At 40.6% G+C, this 22,220-nt stretch overlaps 1 protein-coding gene across 3 annotated transcripts in view; it reads left to right on the top strand.

Moving 5' to 3' along the window:
• Nucleotides 1-3,687: 3,687 nt before the first annotated feature.
• The window catches only part of dicer1 (dicer 1, ribonuclease type III), a 30,087-nt gene continuing 11,554 nt past the window's right edge, over nt 3,688-22,220 (top strand). For all 3 annotated transcript variants that reach the window (XR_006926681.1, XM_046855700.1, XM_046855701.1), the window contains exons 1-22: nt 3,688-3,819; nt 10,239-10,341; nt 11,329-11,501; nt 11,731-11,884; nt 13,240-13,364; nt 13,886-14,020; nt 14,225-14,385; nt 14,538-14,706; nt 15,205-15,677; nt 15,905-16,037; nt 16,118-16,360; nt 16,443-16,597; nt 17,225-17,357; nt 17,794-17,869; nt 17,956-18,095; nt 18,220-18,399; nt 18,537-18,750; nt 19,285-19,438; nt 19,602-19,784; nt 19,874-19,979; nt 20,522-20,697; nt 21,051-21,804. Coding sequence is in view for 2 of the 3 variants with exons in the window: in XM_046855700.1 (XP_046711656.1) it covers nt 11,388-11,501; nt 11,731-11,884; nt 13,240-13,364; nt 13,886-14,020; nt 14,225-14,385; nt 14,538-14,706; nt 15,205-15,677; nt 15,905-16,037; nt 16,118-16,360; nt 16,443-16,597; nt 17,225-17,357; nt 17,794-17,869; nt 17,956-18,095; nt 18,220-18,399; nt 18,537-18,750; nt 19,285-19,438; nt 19,602-19,784; nt 19,874-19,979; nt 20,522-20,697; nt 21,051-21,804 (3,978 nt within the window). In the remaining variant the exon portion in view is untranslated. The remainder of the gene's footprint in view (nt 3,820-10,238; nt 10,342-11,328; nt 11,502-11,730; nt 11,885-13,239; nt 13,365-13,885; nt 14,021-14,224; nt 14,386-14,537; nt 14,707-15,204; nt 15,678-15,904; nt 16,038-16,117; nt 16,361-16,442; nt 16,598-17,224; nt 17,358-17,793; nt 17,870-17,955; nt 18,096-18,219; nt 18,400-18,536; nt 18,751-19,284; nt 19,439-19,601; nt 19,785-19,873; nt 19,980-20,521; nt 20,698-21,050; nt 21,805-22,220) is intronic.

Genomic DNA, 22,220 nt, shown 5'->3' with positions numbered 1-22,220 from the left:
TCTACATTTCTTTACATCTCTCTACATCTCTCTACATTTCCTTACATCTCTCTATATCTCTCTACAGCTCTTTACATCTCTCTATATCTCTCTTCATCTCTCTTCATCTTTCTTCATTTTTCTACATCTCTCTTTCTCTTTTTTCATCTCTCTCAACTTAATGCTCTGTTCCAGCAGTTTGCTGAAGCTCGAGCTTTCACGCTAGTAGTCCAAACCGAGTCTCCGGTCGCATTCTGGGACTTTGAGGCTTCACGAGTTCTACGTTTTCATCAATGTGAAAATGTCGAGTAAGAAAAGAAACTCTTGATAAAATAAAATAAATCACTAAATAAACTACTGCACCCGCCACAAGATTTACATTTCAGGGTGGAGTTTACATTTAAAATAACTTGCGCTGACTTGACCAGATGAAAACCTCATGGATGAGTTTGGGGTTTTTAGATTTTATTTAGTAAAAATACTAATAATAATTTCTTCCTAATTATAATCAGGATCATCGTCATGTGCCTAAATGCTGGGGGGATTTTTATGGATGTAAGATGAGTGAATATCCGAGCGGTCCTCATAAACCCGGCCTGATTTCAGTTTTTGATAAACAAACGCACTTTTACACAATCCATCACTTCTAGGACTTCGTGAATACGCTTCCCCGGGGTCGAGTTGCACTTTCCGGAATGTCCGAAAGCCAAAAAATGATCCCCCAAAACGATTTTCTTTTCTCCAAGTAGGGTCCGATAAAACGACGGACCTCTTTATCTTTTGAATAATGAAGTATTTGTAAAGTAACAGAGCTTTGGTTCTTTATTTTCCGTGTCTATTTCACGCCTGCGCTGCTCGGGTTGACCAGTAGGGGGTGACTGGCACTTTTTGAGATTTCTCGATTCTTTTAGTGAGGTGTATATGTATCTGGTATTATATTATACAACCCATTTCAGAGGAAGTGCTTTTTATTCCCTTCCTGTCATTGCATTTGTCTTGTTTTTCGTTATATGCCTAGAGAAGTTGTAGATAATCAAGTCCATAATTCTTTGAACTTTGTTGCACAGAATTGTACAAATTTCAAGCAGTGTGTGTGTGTGTGTGTGTGTGTGTGTGTGTGTGTGTGTGTGTGAGTGTGAGTGGGTGGGTTACAGTAAAAGGGCACATCGTGTTGAAATACTGTTCGTCTTCTAATCTGTCTTCATGTCAACCAGTTGCAAGAAGGTCCTCTTCCACAGCCTCCGCGTGAGGACTCTGTGGTTGCGGATAAAGTTTTCTGTTTCGTTAAATCGTCTCGTAAATCCCTACATCACTTTTGTAATGTGCGAATAAAATAACATGCCTCTAAAATCAGCTCTGGGGTTTTTCTTCTTGAAGCCTAACACCTACAGGGTTTCTGTTCTGGTTCAAGTTTTGCAAGTTCTCTCTGTGTCCATGTAGGTTTCCTTTTGGGTTGCCAAGTTCTTAGATTTTCTCCACCCTCCCAAAAAAACATGACAGTGGATGTGTTGTATACATTCCTACATTACACCAAGATTTCCATGGATGGATGGATGGATGGATGGATGGATGGATTGGTTGGTGGGTGGATAAATTGTGGGCGGATAGTTGGATGGATGAATTGTGGTGAATTGATCGATGGATTTTTGGGTGTTTGAATAAATAGGTGGATGTTTGGATGGATATATTGATGGTTGGATAGATGGATGTTTGGATGAATGGGTGGATGTTGGAGGGATGGATGGATGGATGGATGGATGGATGGATGGATGGATGGATGGATGAATGGAGGGAGATGTGAGAAAGGGGACAAGCACAAATCTGAAGAGTTAAGGGGGTTAAATACTTTTAACCAGCACTGGGATTTAAACTCATAACCTCATAACAGTCATATTATTGTAAAGGTCATGAGTTCGCTATTGTAAATATGCTGTAAATAAAAATAGATGTGCAAAAACCCTTTTATACAATATCTAGAGACTCCTACACGTGATGTAAAGAAGCAGTGGTGGAAATAAAATAAAAGATTTACGTAAAGGAAAGGGTTTTTTACGGCTCAACATATTATTTAAATATTATTGTATATATTTGAAGGTTGAGCATTTTTCACTGTTAAAGTAATCTAAGTTAAGAAACCGTGTAAAAGGATGATATTTTGTTTGTATATACTGCCACCAAGTGGCCAACAAGTAAAGTGCACGATGACTACCTTTTCTTACAGACATTTAAAAATATATATAGTTTCAGAGTTTTACTCTGAAGGACAGTGAGCTGAAGGACAGTGAGCTGCCTCTCTATCTGTCTGTCCTAAACACATCTTTTATGAACTTTTTTGTTGTTGCATGTATCCGAATAAGAAACATCAAAATGAATTCTTTATTCCACAGAAAGGCAATAATTTATCTACAAACTTAAATCATATCCTAAACATGGCCCCTTTATTTATCTATCTATCTATCTATCTATCTATCTATCTATCTATCTATCTATCTATCTATCTATCTATCTATCTATCTATCTATTGTTGTTTCTGTGTGTTAGAAAAGAACCACATATAGCAGAAAAGCGCAGGTGACCCAACACTATTATTTCCAAAATTATTGGGTCACCTGCACTTTTTTTGCTATATGTGGTTCTTTTTCTAACTGTTACCACAAAGCCAGAAACACTCAATTGTACTGGATGTCTTTAGATGCACTATAATAAAATTTTGCATTCACTTGAACTTGGAAACCCAAAACCTGTTCCAGCATGACAATACCCCTGTGCACAAAGTAACCTCCTTGAAGATCTGGTTTACATCAAGTCAAGTCAAGTGGCTTTTATTGTCATTTTTACTATACACAGTGGTACACAGTACACAGTAAAAACGAAACAACGTTCCTCCGGAACCCTGGTGCTACACTAAACAACAAAACAACATAAAGTGCATCGAGTGCAGCCTGGTGCAAACAGTGCAAACAAAAGAACAGTACAGACAGACAGAGTGCAGACAGACAACACAAGACAAGACAAAAGACAAAAACCAAGTATAGCGCCGACTAGTAAACCTACTGTATACTTACATATACAGTACTGTGTGAGGTGAATGTAAAAACTATACCCAGGAGAAAGTATAAACAGAACAGAGCAATGTAGTGCAAAAAAGACAGCAGCAAGGAGGTGCAAAGACAGCATGTAAACATGCTTTAAAGAGGAAGATCTTGAGTGTTCTGCTATAGAGTTCTGATCTCATCCCTACTGAACACCTTTGGGATGAATGTGAACGCTGACTGCACCCCATGTCTCCTCAACTACATTGGTACCTGCCTTTCATAATAACCTTGTGGCTGTTTAACACAAATATCTGTAAGCACACTCCAAAATCTAGTAGAACTTCTTCACAGAAGAGTGGGGGGAATTTTAAGAGCAAATTGGGACTAAATGTGGAATTGAATGATCAAAAATCACATACCAGACCAGATGACCTGATCATTTTGCCAATATAGTCTATTTATATATATATATATATATATATATATATATATATATATATATATATATATATGGGTGTGTGTATGTATGCATGTGAGTGTGTGTGTGTGTGTGTGTGTGTATATATTCTATGTATGTATGTATGTATGCATGTGTGTGTATGTGTGTGTATAATGTATGCTTGTACGTACACGCATTCGTTCACATTTCCTGTTTGCATTGCGTGCGCGCTCCCGCTCGCTTGTGCACGCTCGCGTAATCATGCGCGCTCGTCCCCGTATCAGCAGTAAGAGGAGGGAATGGAGTAAAGAGCAGGAGTGAAGTGATTCAGTGTACAGCGCTAAAGCCACACAATACACACCACCGGTAAGACTTCCTGCACTCACACATCGCCAATACGACCCATTTCTTGCAGGAGTTTAATGATAAAACATAAAAAGTAGAAAATTATATCGGTCCCCTGCTAGTTCACACGCTCGCGCGGTGACATTTAAGCTAGCCTAGCATAGCCCATCATAGCCTAGCATAGCCTAGCCTAGCATTGCCTAGCCACCTCCGTTAATTTCCCCATCGCATTTATTTAAATAAAATGCGCAGAAATAGACGTATATACAAAATTGCCCTATTTTTCAATATAGCATAATTATAATAAAAAAGAATTATAATAATTTGCTAATGTTTTCGTTTTTGGTTTAGCCTCTTTATGACCACTACGGTGTGTGTGTGTATATGTATATATATATGTGTGTGTGTGTGTGTGTGTATATATATATATATATATATATATATATATATATATATATTAGTTATCAGAGTGAGTGGTTATATTGTTCTACAGATATATTTTAGTGATGAACTCTTCCTGAACAACGCACACGTTTCTGTTTTCTCGGCTTGTGTACTAATAACTGCTCGGATCCCTGCCTTAGTGCACTCTCTAGGGTGTAACGCTGTGCCTCGTGCCCCGTATGTAGCACACTAGGTGAATAATCCAGCGCTATTTGGGACTACGCCAGAGCCGAGGTCGAATCGAGGCCTAAACTTGGGGCAGTTCAGGTTGCAGCTTTTCAGATCGACACTGTTTCTGAAGTGTGTGATTTTATATTTCATCCACACTTCACTTTAAGATGCCAGATTGATTTTTGGAAAGTAGGAAATGTATATAAGAATAGCGGTTAAATTAGGATGCAGGGAGGTGAAAATGCTTTGATTTAAGTAGACGTAAATCGGAAGGAGTCTCCAGTGTCAAGTGTACACACTTTATATACATACATACACACACACACACACACACACAGAGTATATGTAAGTTTGTAACACGCCTTCTCTTTCAGTCGTTTTCTTTCTTAATTTTAAATTTGTATTATTTTTCTGCATTGTACATTAATACTGAGAACTACAAAAGAACACGTTTGGAATTATATAGTAAACAAAAATGTGTTAAACATCCCAGAATGTTTTATATTTTAGATCGTCCAAAGTAGCCAGCGTACACCAGTATGGCAACCTCATGACATTCTCTCATCAGATTCACGAGGTAGTCACCTGGAACGGTTTTCAGTTCATGTGGTATGTTTCTTGCCTTCGTAAACCATCAGTTGGTCTCATGCAAAGAAAAGGATGAGTACAGAATCAAGTCTTCAGTGCTACTGCAACTACTGTACAAATCCATATTATGGCAAGAAACGCGCAATTAAGTAAAGAGAAACAGTTCATTATTACTTTATGAAATAAAGGTCAGTCAGTCTGGAAAATCTCTCGAACCCAAAACACTATGATGAAACAGGCTCTCATGAGGATTATTTTGGGAAAGGAAGACCAAGCAACATCTGCTGCAGAGGATATGTTTATTAGAATTACCAGCCTCAGAAACCGCCAATTTACATAAATGCTTTTTTCGGAATTAAAGTCGCAGACATATTTCAACATCCACTGCTCAGAGGAGACTGCATCAGACCTTCATAGTCGAATTGTGGCGAAGAAAAATCAAGCAGAAAGAGACTTGTGTTGGCCAGGAAACACCATGAATAGATGTACAAGTGGTCCTTTGGTCTGATGAGATTTTGGTTCTAACCGCCATGCGTATATACGGATGGAAAGTGTGGAGGAGGAGGTGTGATGGTGTGGGACGCTTTGCTGGTGACATTGTTGGTGATAATTCATGGCACCCTTAACCAGCATGGCTACCACAGCATTTTGCATCGACCTGACATCCCATCTGGTTTGCACTTCAGGACAACGACCCTAAACACACATCTGGGTTATGTAAGAATGTAAAAATGATTTGTTCAAGAAGGACAGTGATTAAGTGCTGCGTCTACCTGATCTACATCCAGGTGATATAGTTTGGAATTGTGTGGACTGGAGATTAAAGAAAAATCAGCCGACAAGCACTCAACACCTTTAAAGCTGTCAGAAAAGCATACAGTGGCTTCTTTGGAGATTTTTTTTTTTCTTGCTGTTTGGTGCATAATTCCATACGCATTCTTTCATAGTTTGGATGTTTTCAGTATTAACGTATATATAAATTATTGTATTTTTTTGTGTGTAGACACACACACACACACGCGCACGCATATCAGGGCTGTAACAACTCCTCGAGTAATTCGGTTACATAATTATTTTGCCTCGAGGCTTCGTTTAGTCCATTTAACTACACACAGAGCATTGTGTTTCCCATGGACCGTTATTACTGTCGCCACCAGCTAAACTCTGAAGCGCTCTGGACAGTTAACAAAGAAGATGCTGCATTAAGAAATCTGGGGGAACGGAGAGGAACAGTGAGGGGCGAGCAGAAGATTCATATGGAAGCCTGTTTCCACCACATTAAATAAAGTTTGCCTTATTCAGAGTTTTTTTTTTTTTTTTTTGTTTAGTTTTAGCCAATTGGGCAGCGTCACTTCCTCCTTTAGTGCCTAAAAGTTTTACACATTGAAAATGAAATGGGCTTCAATCAATAGATTCACCTGGTATCAAGCTAATCCTCTGAACCCTGGAGAGAATTCTGTCAAACAATCAATTCCAGGAAGACGGAACAAGACCAGAGGAGCCTCGTTCATACACCAACAGCTTCAAACTTCAGGCCCACAACACGGTTACTGGTGGATGCACCAGCAATGTCGGATGTTTACAAGAAATAAAGTCAGAATTGCGGAAACAAGCATAGGATTCAGGCGAAAGAAAGAGAGAAAGTTTCCAAAGTTTGGGATCATTTCAAATTTAAACAAAATAAACACCATACAGTGCGTTTTTAATTTAAAAAATATATTTTTATCTGATATGTATTTTTATGTATGTTTGTATTTACATTTTGATGTAATATTGCAATTAAATGCACTAAATGGGTTTAGTTTTCACAGATATTCTTGTACGCAATTTCAGCAAAAAGTATGTTTATATTTTTCTAAAAAAGGAAACAGTTGCTTGTTAATTTTAGGAGATCCGTCTTATTTTTCCCTTGTGTGTTTATAGTATCGATCTTTAATAAAGAAAAAGTGCTTCTTATCCAATTACTCTAATAATCATAGGAATATTCGGTTAAAAAAAAGGAATACTTAAATCCTAAAATAATCGATAGCAGCAGCTCATATATGTATAAAATTAGGGCTGCAACTAAAGGTTATTTTAATAAATGTATAGTGCAAGTGGGATTTCTCCTTCGAACAAATTCATGCATGCCAAGTCGTTTCTTTCTGTAAAAAAAAAAAAAAAAAAAAAGTGTATTACTTTCTCTCTGGCACTGTGTGCAGATAAAGTCTTTTTTTAATTGAAATGTATTTTTAAAGTGTAAATATTTTAGAATGATTTTAGTGGTTAGAATTAGTGATATATTTCCCAGAATTTTGTGTGTTTGTTTTAAATAATTAAAATAGCACACGCTTAAAAAAAAAAAAAAAAAACGCTACGCAAAAAAAACGCTATGTTGCAATAGTTATGTGACGCAACAAACAAAGAAAAATGCATAGAATTGATTTACTTGTCTCATAGACAAGATGAACGTAGTACAGGACAAATACAGTTTCCTCCACTAATATCGGCGCCCTTGGTAAATACGAGCAAAGGAGGCAGTGACGACATGAGAATCGCGGAAAAGAACAGGAAAGGGCCCAAGAGCGATCGGTGCCGTGACCCGCCGTTGTGTATACTAAACAAAACCCTACCGATCGACAGAAACCCAAACAGCATGTGGAGAGGTGATGATTATTTTAGTGATGAGGTCCAAACGCCCAATCATCCAGACTTCTCTTCAGTTTTTTCAGATTAAAGCAGCGTGTATATATATAACCGTGGGCCCACGTCTGTGCACCACATGTGCTCAACAAATGTTATTTCCTCCAGAATTGATGTGTCGCTGCCTTCAAATTAAAGCGACAGTAATGTAAGCAGGGATGAATTATTGATGAAGGCATGTGACACGCGTGTTGTGAAGAAGGAGGCCCTTTGACTTTGTGAATGATAGACTGCTTTTGTTTTTTTTTTTCCCTCTCTTTTTCCAAGTGGCAAGTAAATTCTTGGCCCCTCTTTTAGGCGTCAAGCCGTGGTGCCTGTGATTGTAGGGTGTCTGAACCGTACACAACCTTTACTAGAGAACGAGGACAGAAAATTCACGGCCTTTTTGAAGCCTCTTCATGTCGCTTCAAACCACACCAAAGCCACCCGGCTTTATTTTTCCAGTAATCCGTCAACATCTCTTTTGGCTCGTGTGCTCGAGGTGAAGAAGCCGTATATATATTTAAAGCGTTTGACTCGGGAATTGCTTACAGAACCCGCGTCTAATCTGAAACGATCCAGGGTTTGTCCCCCCCCCTCCAACCACACAAATAAAAAATCCGAAATTGCAATTTTTTGCACAAATAAGCTGCTCATCTGGAATCCAGGACTCAGTCGGCACCGAGCTCCATTTCTTCTTTCTTTCTTTTGAAAGTCGCATGATCATGAAAGACGGATCAAATCGCTTCTCTGCGCTCGTCACTCTCTCTTTCTGATGTTACTCGATCGGTCTGTCTCTCATCTCATCTCACTCTCTACTCCTCTTTCTATGCACTCTTCCTTTTCTTCTACTCTTTCTCTTTCTTTCCCTCCCCCATCATATTCTGTTTCTATTTACTCTTTTTTTTTTTTGTATCTTTATTTGTCTGTCTGCCCTCTTTTTCCCTCTCTTCGTTCTCTCTCTGGCTCTTTCTAAAGTATTTTGATTTGTTTTTGTCTCTGTTTTGTCTCTGTCCCTTTTTGATGTTTGTGTCCTCCTTTCTCTACTGCTCTTCTCTCTATCCTTTTCTCCCCTCTTTCTGCTGCTCATCTTTTCTATCTCTCCTCTTCTCTTTTCTCTCACTCCTTTTTTCCCCTTTCTTAGATTTTTGATTTCTCTCTTTTCCGTGTCTATTCTCTATCCCTACTTCCTCCTCTCTCCTTTCTCTTTTTGATATCTGTTTTGTCCTCCCTCCCTCCCTCTTCCTCTCTGCTCTCTATCCTTCATTCTTTCTCCTCTCTCTTCCTCGCTCCTGTTATCTTTCTCTCTCTCTCTCTCTCTCTCTCTCTCTCTCTCTCTCTCTCTCTCTCTCTCTCTTCTATCTCTACCCCCTCTATATTTCTGCTTGATTTGTATTTCTGATGTCTCCCTATTTGTCCTCTAATTTTCTCTCATTCAGATTTATTTATTTATTCAGTCAGTCTGATTTATAAACTTCTGAACTCGAGCACGTTTCCTCGTAATATCAGCACTGTTCCCTAATAGGACTAAAATATTAATTTACACAGTTATTAGGAGCTGCCTGTCATGGCCTCGCCCGGAAAAGTCAGCAAAAAAAACATAACTAGCAGATGCGTATAAGCCGAACTGATGGCAGTCCAACACCCAGAGCGAGAGCAGGATTTAACCCGGGAGGGAATGTGTTGCGAGGCGAGTCGAAGGGCCCTGACCAGATGTTTTACAGCTGCGCTCCGAGTGAATGCCCCTCGCTTTCGACACTGGAGCGCTGAAAACTTGTTGACAGGCCTGATGCAGATTCCTTGCTTTTCCCTGCAACAGACATGTTCATAATAATATTCTGTTTGATTTGATTTGATTTTTTTTATCCCCAGAAAATTGGAAAAAAATCAGCTCAAGCTGTGACTGAGCCGTGTGACGTAAATGTGTGTGTTTTTTATTTTTTTAGATTATTAAAGCATTTTGCATTCAATACTGTGGCTACTCGCGCCGTACTGGAAATACGATTTGTTTTGCACGTGCATGAAAACGTTAAAGAATCCATTGCACTAGTGTTAGCTAACCAGGAAGTGGCTAGCGGCTAATGCTAGCGCTATGGATCCTTCAGCGTTTTTATGTCCAGCTTCAAGAATTTATCTTAAAAGAAGGAATTTCACTTTGCATTCACTTCTTCTTTTGGCTGCTCCCCTTAGGGGTCACGATAGCGGATCATCCTTCTCCACACTACTCGGTCCTCAGCATCTGCCTCTTTCAAATTAGACATACACATCTGTATTAATCAAATGGGGTCTAACAAATGTAAACTTTATTACTTTTTCCATTCATTAATTTTCAATGTAATACATTTCAATTGTACCAATTTAATTAATGTAATAAAAATTGCTTTAATTTGATTGATTCTATTTTCTGTTTATAAAATATTATAAAGTATAATTTTATATATTTAACCGAACAGGTATTTTATTTAAAATTGTTTAAAAAATGTAAACTGTTAAAATTTCTTTAACACGTTACTGTTCCATAATAATAATAAACAAGTTTTCCATGATTTTGATGCACCCGATGTTTTGCGCTGTAGATTCTGCGGGTGTTGCCGAGATGAGTGAGGAGCGCTGATGGTGACGATGAAGCCCAGAATAAGTGCTGCCTGGATCCACAGCTTCGTGCCAAACACACACCCTGTATGTCCACTCGCAACACACACACAGGCCTCAAGAAGGCTTTATTAAAGAATTGTCCTGTTTGTTTATTGCCCCCACACACACACACCCACACACACAAATATAGTAGACAAGCAGTAGTACTATGTTATATATAGTATATAGTCCAGTAGAGGTGTTTGACATGACTTTGCCATAATTTGTGACTTTACGCCGGCCATATTAGACAATCTGAATGACTTTTTGTCCTTTTAGTGCAATAGAGCTAAACACTGAGAATCAGTGACTGTCATTCTTGTAATAGGAAATTCTTGTAAGTGAGAAAGTGTTTAAATTTACAGTGCCTTTAATTAACATTTGTCACCGTATTAGCCATTACTATGTGCCTCTATTTTCCAGTATAACAGCCTTGATTCGTCTCTTTTTTGGCTCTTGATAGGATTAAAGATTAAATGGCAAGGGATCGGAGATCGTTCCTTTATACATGAACTCCAGACTTTCTCAATTTGTGAACCTTTTGTGGTACATCACAGCTATATTCTTTTTGGGTTTTTTTTTTTTACCCATTGCGATGAATGATTAATGGAATTTGGCCTGTATTTTACCTCGTATTTATAATCATGGTCATTGGGGGCAGTGGTAGTCCAGTGGTTAAGGCTCTGGGTTACTGATCACAAGGTCAGCGGTTCGAACCCCAGCACAGCCAAGCTACCACTGTTGAGCCCTTGAGCAAGGCACTTAACCCTATCAGCTCCAGGGCGCCTGCACCATGGCTGACCCTGCGCTCTGACCCCAGCTTCCAGATGAGTTGGGATATGCGAAAAAAAACTAGAAATTTCCCCACTGTGGGACGAATAAAGGTTAAATTATTCCAGTGGGTTAATTTATACGTAAATACATTTATAAGTATAAGATATAAGTATTAAAAAAAAAAAAAAAACCCCAAACCTCTTCAAAAGACAAACTTTTGAAGAGAATGTAGAGAAATCGATGTGCAATCTTTTGCAGTGAGCTTTCGAAGAGCTGGACGAAAAATGAGATAAACACTGGACGATCGGAGTCTCAGCATGGCAGGACTGCAGCTGGTGACCCCTGCCTCCTCTCCCGTGGGGCCTTTCTTCGGCCTGCCGTGGCAGCAGGAAGCTATTCACGACAACATATACACCCCAAGAAAATATCAGGCAAGACGGTGTATTTATTTATTTTTGAATTTAAGGTACTAAAGATTGAGTACAGAACAGGGTTTCCGTGGAGATTTGAGATGTAAAAAATGTAAAAATAAATCAAGTCTTAAAAGTCTTGACCTGCTGAAACCCTGACAGACTGATGATGTAAAAATGGAGTGATTTTAGCCTGTGTAATTTGTACATCTGCGTCTCCTGTTATGTTCCGTTTGCTCGTCTTCTTCAGGTTGAACTTCTCGAAGCAGCTCTTGAACACAACACTATAGTCTGCTTGAACACAGGCTCAGGGAAGACGTTTATCGCAGTACTTCTTATTAAAGAGCTCTCCCACCAAATCCGCCAGGACGATGGGAGGAGGACCGTGTTCCTGGTCAATACAGGTATGAGGGGTCACCGGACTCCACTCGTACACTATATACAAAAGGAAATCGAAGATCCAAAGTATTCCAAACAAATCTTTAACATCGAAACCCTTAGTATATACGAGCAGTGAAGCCTGGGGAAAAAATTATTTATTGTTCAACTAAAAAATAAACAATGCATACAATTCGAGCATATTTAGCCTTTTTTCTTTTTATGAAATATTTACCATAGTTTTAGGCATCTCTATTAATTTAAGTAATATAATTTCCATTAATTTAACTTTTTTATATGTATATACAGTAAGATAACTAAATTTAGTTTTATCAGTGAGTTAGACCAAGAAATATAGCTGTGATGTACAGCTAAAAGCATTTTCAGATCCAGCAGCTGCTTTGAAAAAATAAAATGGTCTCTGATTCCTTGTCCTGTATTCACCATATATAGAATAATTAAATTTACCGTAATTTCCGGACTATTAAGCGCACCCAAATATAAGCCGCACCCTCTGAATTTTACAACGATTTTTATTTTGAACATAAATAAGCCGCACCTGTCTATAAGCCGCAGGACTGGCCTACACTGAAACTAATGAACTTTACACAGGCTTTAATGAAAGACAGTGTCTGTAACACAGCTTGTATCTAAACAGTAGCCTACTAAGAAAGTCATTGTTCACTGTCTTCCTCCTTCCTTTCACAACTATTTCTCTCGAGAGTTTATCTTTTGGCATCGTCATGTGTTTAAAAATCACCATCGGTAAAGCTTTTCTCCTGATGCCGTGCAGCTCAGAACACAGGTGAAGTGTGTTTTTTTCATGACCCGTTGTTTTCAGCGTGACGAATGATTCGCATTTCCTGTAGACAGTCCGAGTGAGCGGCAGGTCAAACGTCAGAGGAACATCATCCATATTTATGATGTAGCCCGATTCAGTGGGAGCGCATCTGATTTATTATAAAGAGTTTCATTGGTTCACCTGAACCCATTCGCAATTTCATTGGTCTATTATGGGGCTCAGTTTTTTATCTTGAAGCTTGTAAAACCGGAAAAACCGGAAAAATCCACATATCAGCCGCTTTGTTGTTTAAGCCGCAGGGGTCACAGCGTGGGGGGAAAAAGTAGCGGCTTATAGTCCGGAAAATACGGTATTATTTATTTAAAAAATTTCTGTTTGCAGTTGATATTCATTAAAGCAGTGTATTGTTTAATTTAATTAGTTTGCTTAAAGGTATAACATGAAGATGATTTTACAAGCTTCTTTGCTCATATTTACCAAGGGTGCCAATATTATTGCACTGTACTTGATGCCGAAAGCACTATATGTTAGTGTTCTGCTTTTCGCACCATCGCAAATCTCTACATGTTCTTGTTGCAGCTTCATCCGTGGTTCAGCAAGCCTCCACTGTGAGAACCCATTCGGATCTTCGGGTTGGGGAATACGTAGAGAATCCGGCATCATGGACCGAGGACACTTGGGAAGAACAGATAAAGGAAAACCAGGTGTGACGATTGTTTTGATTTTTTGTTGCGATTTTCTCTGGAAGCGATGAATCCTACCCTCCGAACATGCCGGAAGTAGAAGAATGCCAATTCCTTCCTCAGACCTTAAAGCTACAGTCGATCGTTAGATATTAAAGAAGAGGCAGAGAAAATGGGGCATGTGTTCAAACAACAAATTAGAAATAATAAAAGAAAGAAAGGTGCTTTTTACTTTGTCACATGTACTATACAGCATATTTCTTCTTCAAATGCTCTTGATTAGCTCAGTGTCCAAGTCTTGTCTTTTTAGTTTGTTAAGGAAGGTTTGAGGTTGCTGCTTCTATCTAATGAGGTTCTCCTAAGTACGCGAGTAATGTGATTGTGACTGGGGCGATCGTGCCGACCAGAAAAGTTTCCAGGCCACTTTTAAAACATTGATGAGTTTCCCTCATTACCATAAGCAGACCCGATCTGTCCACCGTCTGCCAAGCTGTAATCTTGGTCCGGACCACATGATAATTTTTTTCCTCGTTATCTCGCAGGTGCTCGTTATGACCTGCAACATCTTTCTGCACATGCTGAGCTTTGGGGTCTTGCCACTCTCGCAGATCAACCTGGTCATTTTCGACGAGTGCCACCTCGCAATAACGGACCATCCCTATCAGGAAATAATGAAGGTAAAATTAACCTGAGATTCACGTCCGCCCTCAGTTTAGCGAGAAACGGACGAGGGTGTCATTCTGTTCTGGAGACGTGGTTAAAAATAATGGCAGTCCGGAGTGATCGTCTGCAGTGTGAATATTAAACGTGACATTGAATGCCTGTATTATTATACGATACTGTCTTCACTTGGGTGTAATGTTTTCCTGCCTGGTGTGTAGAAATGTGAGGACAGTCCAGGCTCCCCACGCATTCTTGGTCTCACCGCTTCCATTCTGAATGGCAAATGTGACCCCTCTGACCTGGAGGAGAAGATCCAGAACCTGGAGAAGATCCTCAGGTGCAACGCCGAAACTGCCACAGATCTTGTCGTGCTGGACAGGTGCGGTTATTCAGTCAGTCATATAATCATGATTTATATAATGTCGTATGAAAAACAGCCGGCCAAGTTGTTTCAGTGTGTAAAGAAGTCAAAACAATACACTTATGCTCCAAATGAATTTTTTTATTTTTGCCTTGTTATTGATCACCCAGGTATGCTACCCAGCCTCGAGAAGTGGTGCTGGACTGCGGCCCTTATCAGGACAACAGCGGTTTGTCCGAGAGGCTCCTGAACGAGCTGGACGACGCGCTCCATTTCCTCAACGACTACAACTTATCGACGCACAGGGAGGATCGAGACCCCACCTTCATCTCCAAACAGGTTTCATTCTCATCCTGAAACACTTGTTCTTTGGTTTTATTTTTAAGGGAGGCAAAACTCCAGGAATTTTCAAGACTGGAAACTTTCCACAGGAATTAATATGAATAAATTGGGAATTTACAGAAGTGCAGGTTATCTTATAACAGGGAATTTAAATGTAGTTTATCATACCCATCTTGATCTTGCCATGGAAACAGCCAGCGATGGTGGCATGGCATTAAATATCAATAAATAAACAATAACCGAACAAAACGTTTGTATTTACATTAGTATATGATACAGTTTATATACTATTTCCTGTTAAGTTTGGAATATTTCCTAAATTCCCTAGATGAATTTCCCATGGAAATTTTCTCGAAAATTTTCAACCCTTTTGCAACTCTTTATTTTATCATTCATTTTAGCCCTTTTTTTGAATTACCACTTCCCCTAATAATAAAAAAAAAAAAGTATTGAGGCAGTGAATCCTCATCCCCATGACTTGTTTTGCGCCTGTAGGTTCTGACCGACTGTAGGGCCGTCCTGACCGTGCTCGGCCCCTGGTGCGCCGACAAAGCCGCCGGCATCATGGTGCGCGAGCTGCAGAAGTACATCAAACACGAGCAGACGGCGCTGAACCGCAAGTTCCTGCTCTTTGCCGACACCATCCTGAGGAAACTGCACGCCCTCTGCGAGGAGCACTTCTCCCCGGCGTCGCTCGACCTCAAGTTCGTCACCCCCAAAGTGATCAAGCTGTTGGAGATCCTGCACGAGTATAAACCGTTCGAGAGGCAGCAGTTCGAGAGCGTCGAGTGGTACAACAACCGCAACCAAGACAACTACGTCTCGTGGAGCGACTCGGAGGATGATGACGAGGACGAGGAGGTCGAGGTGAAGGAAAAGCCAGAGGCCAACTTTCCCTCTCCCTTCACCAACATCCTCTGCGGCATCATCTTTGTGGAGAGGCGGTACACGGCCGTGGTTTTAAATAGGTTTGTGTTGGATGGGTGTCTGATTTAATTTGACCATTTTTGTAGGATACCTGAATGCTTTTAAATGTTGGCTCATAGCCAACATACTCACTCTTATTCACCGATAACTGACAAGGAATTAAAATCCAAACGGACACACGTCTGCTGTAATATGTGCCATAATTGATACCAGTGATGTCATGTGTTATCCTACATTTCCTTATATGGGCTTAAATTATGAAACACAGGCTTATAAAGGAAGCAGGGAAGCAAGATCCAGAGCTGGCCTACATCAGCAGCAACTTCATCACCGGCCACAGCATTGGCAAGAACCAGCTCCGCAACAAGCAGATGGAGGTGGAATTCAGAAAGCAAGAGGAAGTGAGTAAAACCTTTATTTTTTTGCATTACGTTCACGGTTTTGTCCTCGTCAACACCTCCTCCATCCCACCTTCCTTCAGGTTTTGAGAAAATTCCGGGCGCACGAGACCAACTTGCTGATCGCCACCAGTATCGTCGAGGAAGGCGTGGATATCCCAAAGTGCAATCTGGTAGTCAGGTTCGACTTGCCCACAGAGTACCGGTCCTATGTGCAATCCAAAGGCCGGGCGCGTGCTCCAGTCTCCAATTACATCATGCTGGCTGACAGCGAACGCACAAAAGCCTTCGAGGAGGACCTCAAGACTTACAAGGCTATTGAGAAGGTCAGATTCGACTAGACACGTTCGTGCGCGCGCGAGGTTCCCTTAAAGGCGTTCCATTAACGTTGTTTGGTTTGGGCTTTAGATTCTCAGGAACAAGTGTTCCAAGTCGGCGGAGTGTAAAGAGTATGAGGTGGAGTCCATACTGGATGATGACAACATCCTCCCTCCGTATTCGTTACGGTCTGACGACGGAGGCCCCAGGGTCACCGTCAACACGGCGATCGGCCATGTTAACCGGTCAGTGTGATCGGTCACAAGCGCTTGCACAATACACACGTTTTTGTAAATTGCTGTAGATGAATCGATGCTCATGTAGCATGTTGTAACACTTTGGTAAGGTTAATGGAATGGGCTTTTTTTTTCTATTTTATTTTTTATTTTAAATATTCATTTACATATAGTATATTTCAAATAGTATATAATGACATGCAATTACCTAATGTGTTTTAAGTATAAATTATATTTAAAATTTCTTGCACAGTATTACATAGGAGGGTGTGTGTGTGTGTGTGTGTGTGTGTGTGTGTGTGTGTGTGTGTGTGTGTGTGTGTGTGACGGTACTCAGAATTCTCGAATTCAGAATTTTTTTATACTTCTGCCATTGTTGTGTTTTGTTTAATATTACTAATAATGAATACTAATAATGTCTGCCGCATTCGGACACGATCGAAACCCGAAAGCCCTGTAGCGAAACGGCTCGATTCGAATATGAGTACCTTTACACCGTTAATACATACACAAGAATCAAATATATGTATGAATACAGTATAATCTATACATCGATCCTCTGATTACTTGTAGCAACAAATTCAGAACTTCCTTCTAATACACGTTTAACCTGGAATGGGGCTTTTTGTCATGCAGATATTGCGCAAGACTTCCCAGTGACCCTTTCACTCACCTGGCACCCAAGTGTAAGACTGCAGAGCTGAAAACAGGAGTGTATCAGTCCACACTCTTTCTGCCAATCAACTCTCCCCTCAGAGAGCCCATTACTGTAAGTGTGCTGTATTTATTTATTTATTTTTTTAAGGTTTAAACGAATACGGATGCAACAAGAGTAATCGACTTCGCATTAAGCAATCAGGAACATCATGGAACATTTTATGTAGCTCTGTTTTTGTTACTCTCTGCCAATAACGATCTCCTCGTGCCGAGTATTATATTTAAGATTTTTCATCTGAAACAACTTGAATATTTGGTACAATGTAATTCAAGACATTGACGGATAGTTAAAATGGTTCTTGGGTGGTCATCAGCTCGGAGCTGCCCTGGCGGCTGTGTGAACCGGCTACGAAAGCTCCAAATCCTTATTTTTTTTATTTTGTAATTTTTTTTTTTAGAAACCACAGACACTCTTTAAGATACGACTTTGCTCTAAATAAAATCTAAATAAAATCTTTGCGCTCACGATGGATCTTTTATTGTCGCAGGGACCCCCGATGCCCTGCGCGAGGCTCGCCGAGAAAGCCGTCGCTCTCGTGTGCTGTGAGAAACTTCACAAAATAGGTAATTCTTTTTTCTTCCTGCAAGCTGGCGAGTGAGAAGATTCGTAGGCTAATCCCGTCTTTCACTTCCTTTCTGCCTGGCTTCAGGCGAGCTGGATGATCATTTAATGCCGGTGGGAAAGGAGACGGTGAAATATGAAGAGGAGCTGGACTTGCACGATGAAGAGGAAACCAGCGTCCCAGGAAGGCCAGGCTCCACTAAGAGGAGGCAGTGCTACCCAAAAGCTGTGAGTGCACCAGAGCGTTTTGTTGAAGGTCATCAGAAACTTTTTGCCACTTCTCTATTTCACAAACTGCTGCTGCTTTAAAACGTGTGTTTTTTTTTTTTTTTTTTTTTTTTTGTGGGACAAGATCCCAGAATGCCTGCGAGGCAGTTACCCTGTGCCAGAGCAGTCCTACTACCTGTACGTGATTGGGATGGTTCTGACCACACCCCTTCCAGATGAGCTCAACTTCCGGCGGAGAAAGCTGTACCCCCCCGAGGACACCACCAGATGCTTCGGCATTCTCACAGCTAAACCGATACCTCATGTACGTCCGTTTATTCAAATCTGTCCTTATGGTTTTAGACGTTGTGAATTCAAAAAGATGTACCATGATGATGTATCTATAATGTTAGAAACTTGTATTTCTTACTAAAATGTCTCTCTCTTTCCTTAACATTTCAGATTCCTCATTTTCCTGTGTATACCCGCTCCGGGGAAGTGACCATCTCCATTGAGCTGCTGAAGTCAGGCTTTAGCCTGAGCTCGTCGCAGCTGGAGCTCATCACTCGCCTGCACCAGTACATCTTTTCTCACATCCTCCGCCTGGAGAAACCTGCACTGGAGTTCAGGCCCACCGAGGCTGACTCGGCCTACTGCGTTCTACCTCTCAACGTGGGTGAGTGCACTTCCTTTCCATTTTTTATTCCTGCCTTTTTTTCTTCCCCTTCCTAGGAATGTGAACCTAAAAGGATTGGGGGGGGGTGTTTATTATTTATTCTTTTATTATTATTTTAGTAATTGAGTATTCTACCTATTATTCCAGTGAGAAGTACTTCGTCTTAAATATACAAGAGTAAATTTGCCATATTACATCAAAATGCAAATAAAGAAAATGTAAATGCACTGTACAGTTGTTTTTCTTTGTTTTAGATTTAAATGATCCCAAACTTTGTCGTTTTCCTTGGCCTGAATCATCATCTCGCCCCCCTCGCTGTGTCCTCTCCATTCCTTCATTTTTTTTTATTCTGTGCAGTCTACTGTGTTTAGTTTACTGCAGTCCAGAGATTAGCGGGTGGTGTGTCAGTAATAACGGCCCGTGGGGAAACGCAGTGTCCCCCCTTTTTTAGTTAAATGGACTAAACGAAGCATATAATTATAATTTGCCTTGTCTTTATTATTATTATTATTTTTTTTTTACTCGTTTTCCCAGTTGCGGATTCCAGCACATTGGATATGGACTTCAAGTTCATGGAGGATATTGAAAAATCCGAAGCGCGAATCGGCATTCCGAATACTCAGTACACAAAGCAGAACCCATTTATTTTCAGACTGGAGGACTACCAGGATGCTGTCATCATTCCAAGGTAGGCAAAAAAGATGACGTAGTTCTACAATTCAGTGATCCCATCTAGTAATGAACTAAATGTGATTAATAACATGGTCTGTATACTTTCTCCACCACTGATCCTATATATAAAAGCTCACTGTATATGTATTTTAAAAATAATTTATTTAAATCTTTCTCAGGTACCGTAATTTCGACCAGCCGCATCGCTTCTACGTAGCCGACGTATACACGGACCTCACGCCTCTCAGTAAATTCCCTTCGCCCGAGTACGAGACGTTCGCCGAGTACTACAAAACCAAGTACAACCTGGACCTGTCTAACGTCAACCAGCCGCTATTAGACGTCGACCACACGTCCTCCAGGTGCGATATTTTCCCCAGAACGTCAGTTTCTTTTATTGTGTTAGGGAACTCCATTAAGAGTGCACGCTTGTTTGTTTTTTTTCCCCCAGACTGAATCTTTTAACCCCTCGGCACCTGAATCAGAAAGGCAAGGCGCTCCCTCTGAGCAGTGCAGAGAAGAGGAAGGCCAAGTGGGAGAGCCTGCAGAACAAACAGGTATTTAAGCGAACAGGGTTAGGCCTCGAGAGCTCGGGTTTTTCCTGCTTAATTATACAGACGAATACTGTTCATGATTAGGGTTGCAAAGGGGTGGAAAATTTCCAGTAAACTTCCAGAAATTTTCTATTGGGACCTTGATCTAGGGGGAATTTTAAATTTATGGCAATTAATTGGAAATTTGAGTATTTATATAAGCTGTGTTCTCCACAAACATATAAACATTTTAGCTGCATGCATGCTAACTAATACAGATTTTAAAAACGATATTTTTGACTTGATTTTGTTGCAAAATAGCTTTCAAAAATGGCTTATGTAATATTTGTAATTTATGTGAATACTCTCCAAGATGGACAATTTCTGATGTGCAGGACATTTAAGTTCCCTTTCATAACACTGCAATTTAGTAAATTCCCATTTTGTTCCTATATAGTCCCATTAATTTCCATGCAAAGTTTTCAGTCTTGAAAATTCCTGGAGTATTGCAACCTTATTCATGATAAATCATTTATATTGATTATAATGATTTATAATCTCTTCAGATTTTAGTTCCTGAACTGTGTGCCATTCATCCAATCCCCGCTTCTCTGTGGAGAAAAGCCGTGTGCCTTCCCAGCATCCTCTACCGGCTGCACTGCCTCCTGACAGCCGAGGAACTTCGGGCTCAGACGGCCATCGATGCCGGAGTGGGCGTTCAGAGCCTGCCACCCGGCTTCAGGTCAGTGTCCACACCTCCGATGGACATCCTACAAAATCGTTAACACAAGCGTGTATATTTGTGTAGGGAAATTGAGCTGAAATTGTACATAAACATTAGAGGATGTAATCCAGTCCATCTGGCTTTTCTTTATGCAGATTTTATTGTTTGTAGATGTTTTCGTGTGCCAAACAGCTATAAAAAAAAAACATTAACGAAATCTTTTCACGTGCTGAGAAATGCCAGTCAGCCGTCTTTTAGACAAAATAAGTCCTTTTTTGCAAATAAATTATATTGATGACCTAAAAGTAGCTCGGTTTCGGATGAACAAAAGCCTGGATTTTTGATCCTTAAGTCAATTTATGTCCATGCAGATATTCGAATCTAGACTTTGGATGGAAGAAATCCATCGACAGCAAGTCCTTCATTTCCTGCCCCAGCACCTGCACAGAGGATGACGACGACGACGAGGAAGACGATGGCGATGACGATCACTGTAAAATCGCCGTGAGCTCAGCAGTCCCAGATCTCACTGCCCAGGAAGACCTCAGCACAGTCTCATCCGAGCCCATAGAGCGTGCCGTCTCGCAGGAGAACTGTAACGCACCGGATGTAGCGCCAGAGATGTGCGCCCACAGAGCCCAGCTATCGGAAGAACCCGGGAGCCCGTGCGAGCGCTCCAGGAACCTCAGCAATTGCCTAAACTGCCAACTAGCGAGTGACGTATCGCCACAAACCACTACCTCAGTTCCGAGCGACGAGCCCCAGGACGGCCATGAATGTAACCCAGATGGGAAATCGGATTTCCCCGATGGACGCGTGAAGAAACCTACCTCAGAGCGTTGGCTCGCTTGTGGAACGCCAACCAGCACCGAAGCACCTTCTACAGCGTCGTCGTCGGCACAGCTCCAGACCGTAGCGTTACCCGGGGACTGTGTGAAAACTCTGGGCCCCAACCCGGGGCTCATCCTGCAGGCCCTGACTCTCTCCAACGCCAGCGATGGGTTTAATCTGGAGCGTTTGGAGATGCTGGGCGACTCGTTCCTCAAACACGCCATCACCACCTACTTGTTCTGCACTTATCCCGATGCCCACGAGGGACGGCTCTCGTACATGAGAAGCAAGAAGGTAGGTTACCTCCTGAGAATTTGGAGTACCCCCAAAAAGTACTCTGTACCCCGAACTGTTTATTTGATTTAATCTTTTATATGGAATGAGATGACTGGTTCAGGAACAAGTCAAATTCTGGCCACAGTGCCTCTATTTATTTAAACTTACGATGGAGATCAGTGTTAAACAGCTGCTCCTAGATATAGATGTTATATTATATAGATTCTAGTTATATTTATAGATTTTCGCGCCACACTTATATAATTGTTTCTATCTTATGTGCAATAAGTCTTATTGTCTGACTTCTTCTACAAATTGCATTTCATGCTGCTACACTTTATTTTACTTAATATAGACCGTAATATGTATATTTATATATATTTTCTTAGTAACATTTTTACGTTTGATCTTTTCTTTGAACTTTTTGAAGTTTG

Source organism: Silurus meridionalis, chromosome 8, assembly GCF_014805685.1.
Source record: "Silurus meridionalis isolate SWU-2019-XX chromosome 8, ASM1480568v1, whole genome shotgun sequence".
NCBI classification, from domain to species: Eukaryota; Metazoa; Chordata; class Actinopteri; order Siluriformes; family Siluridae; genus Silurus; species Silurus meridionalis.
Note: the sequence above shows the minus strand (reverse complement) of the source record. Positions and strands in the feature narration are given on the sequence as shown.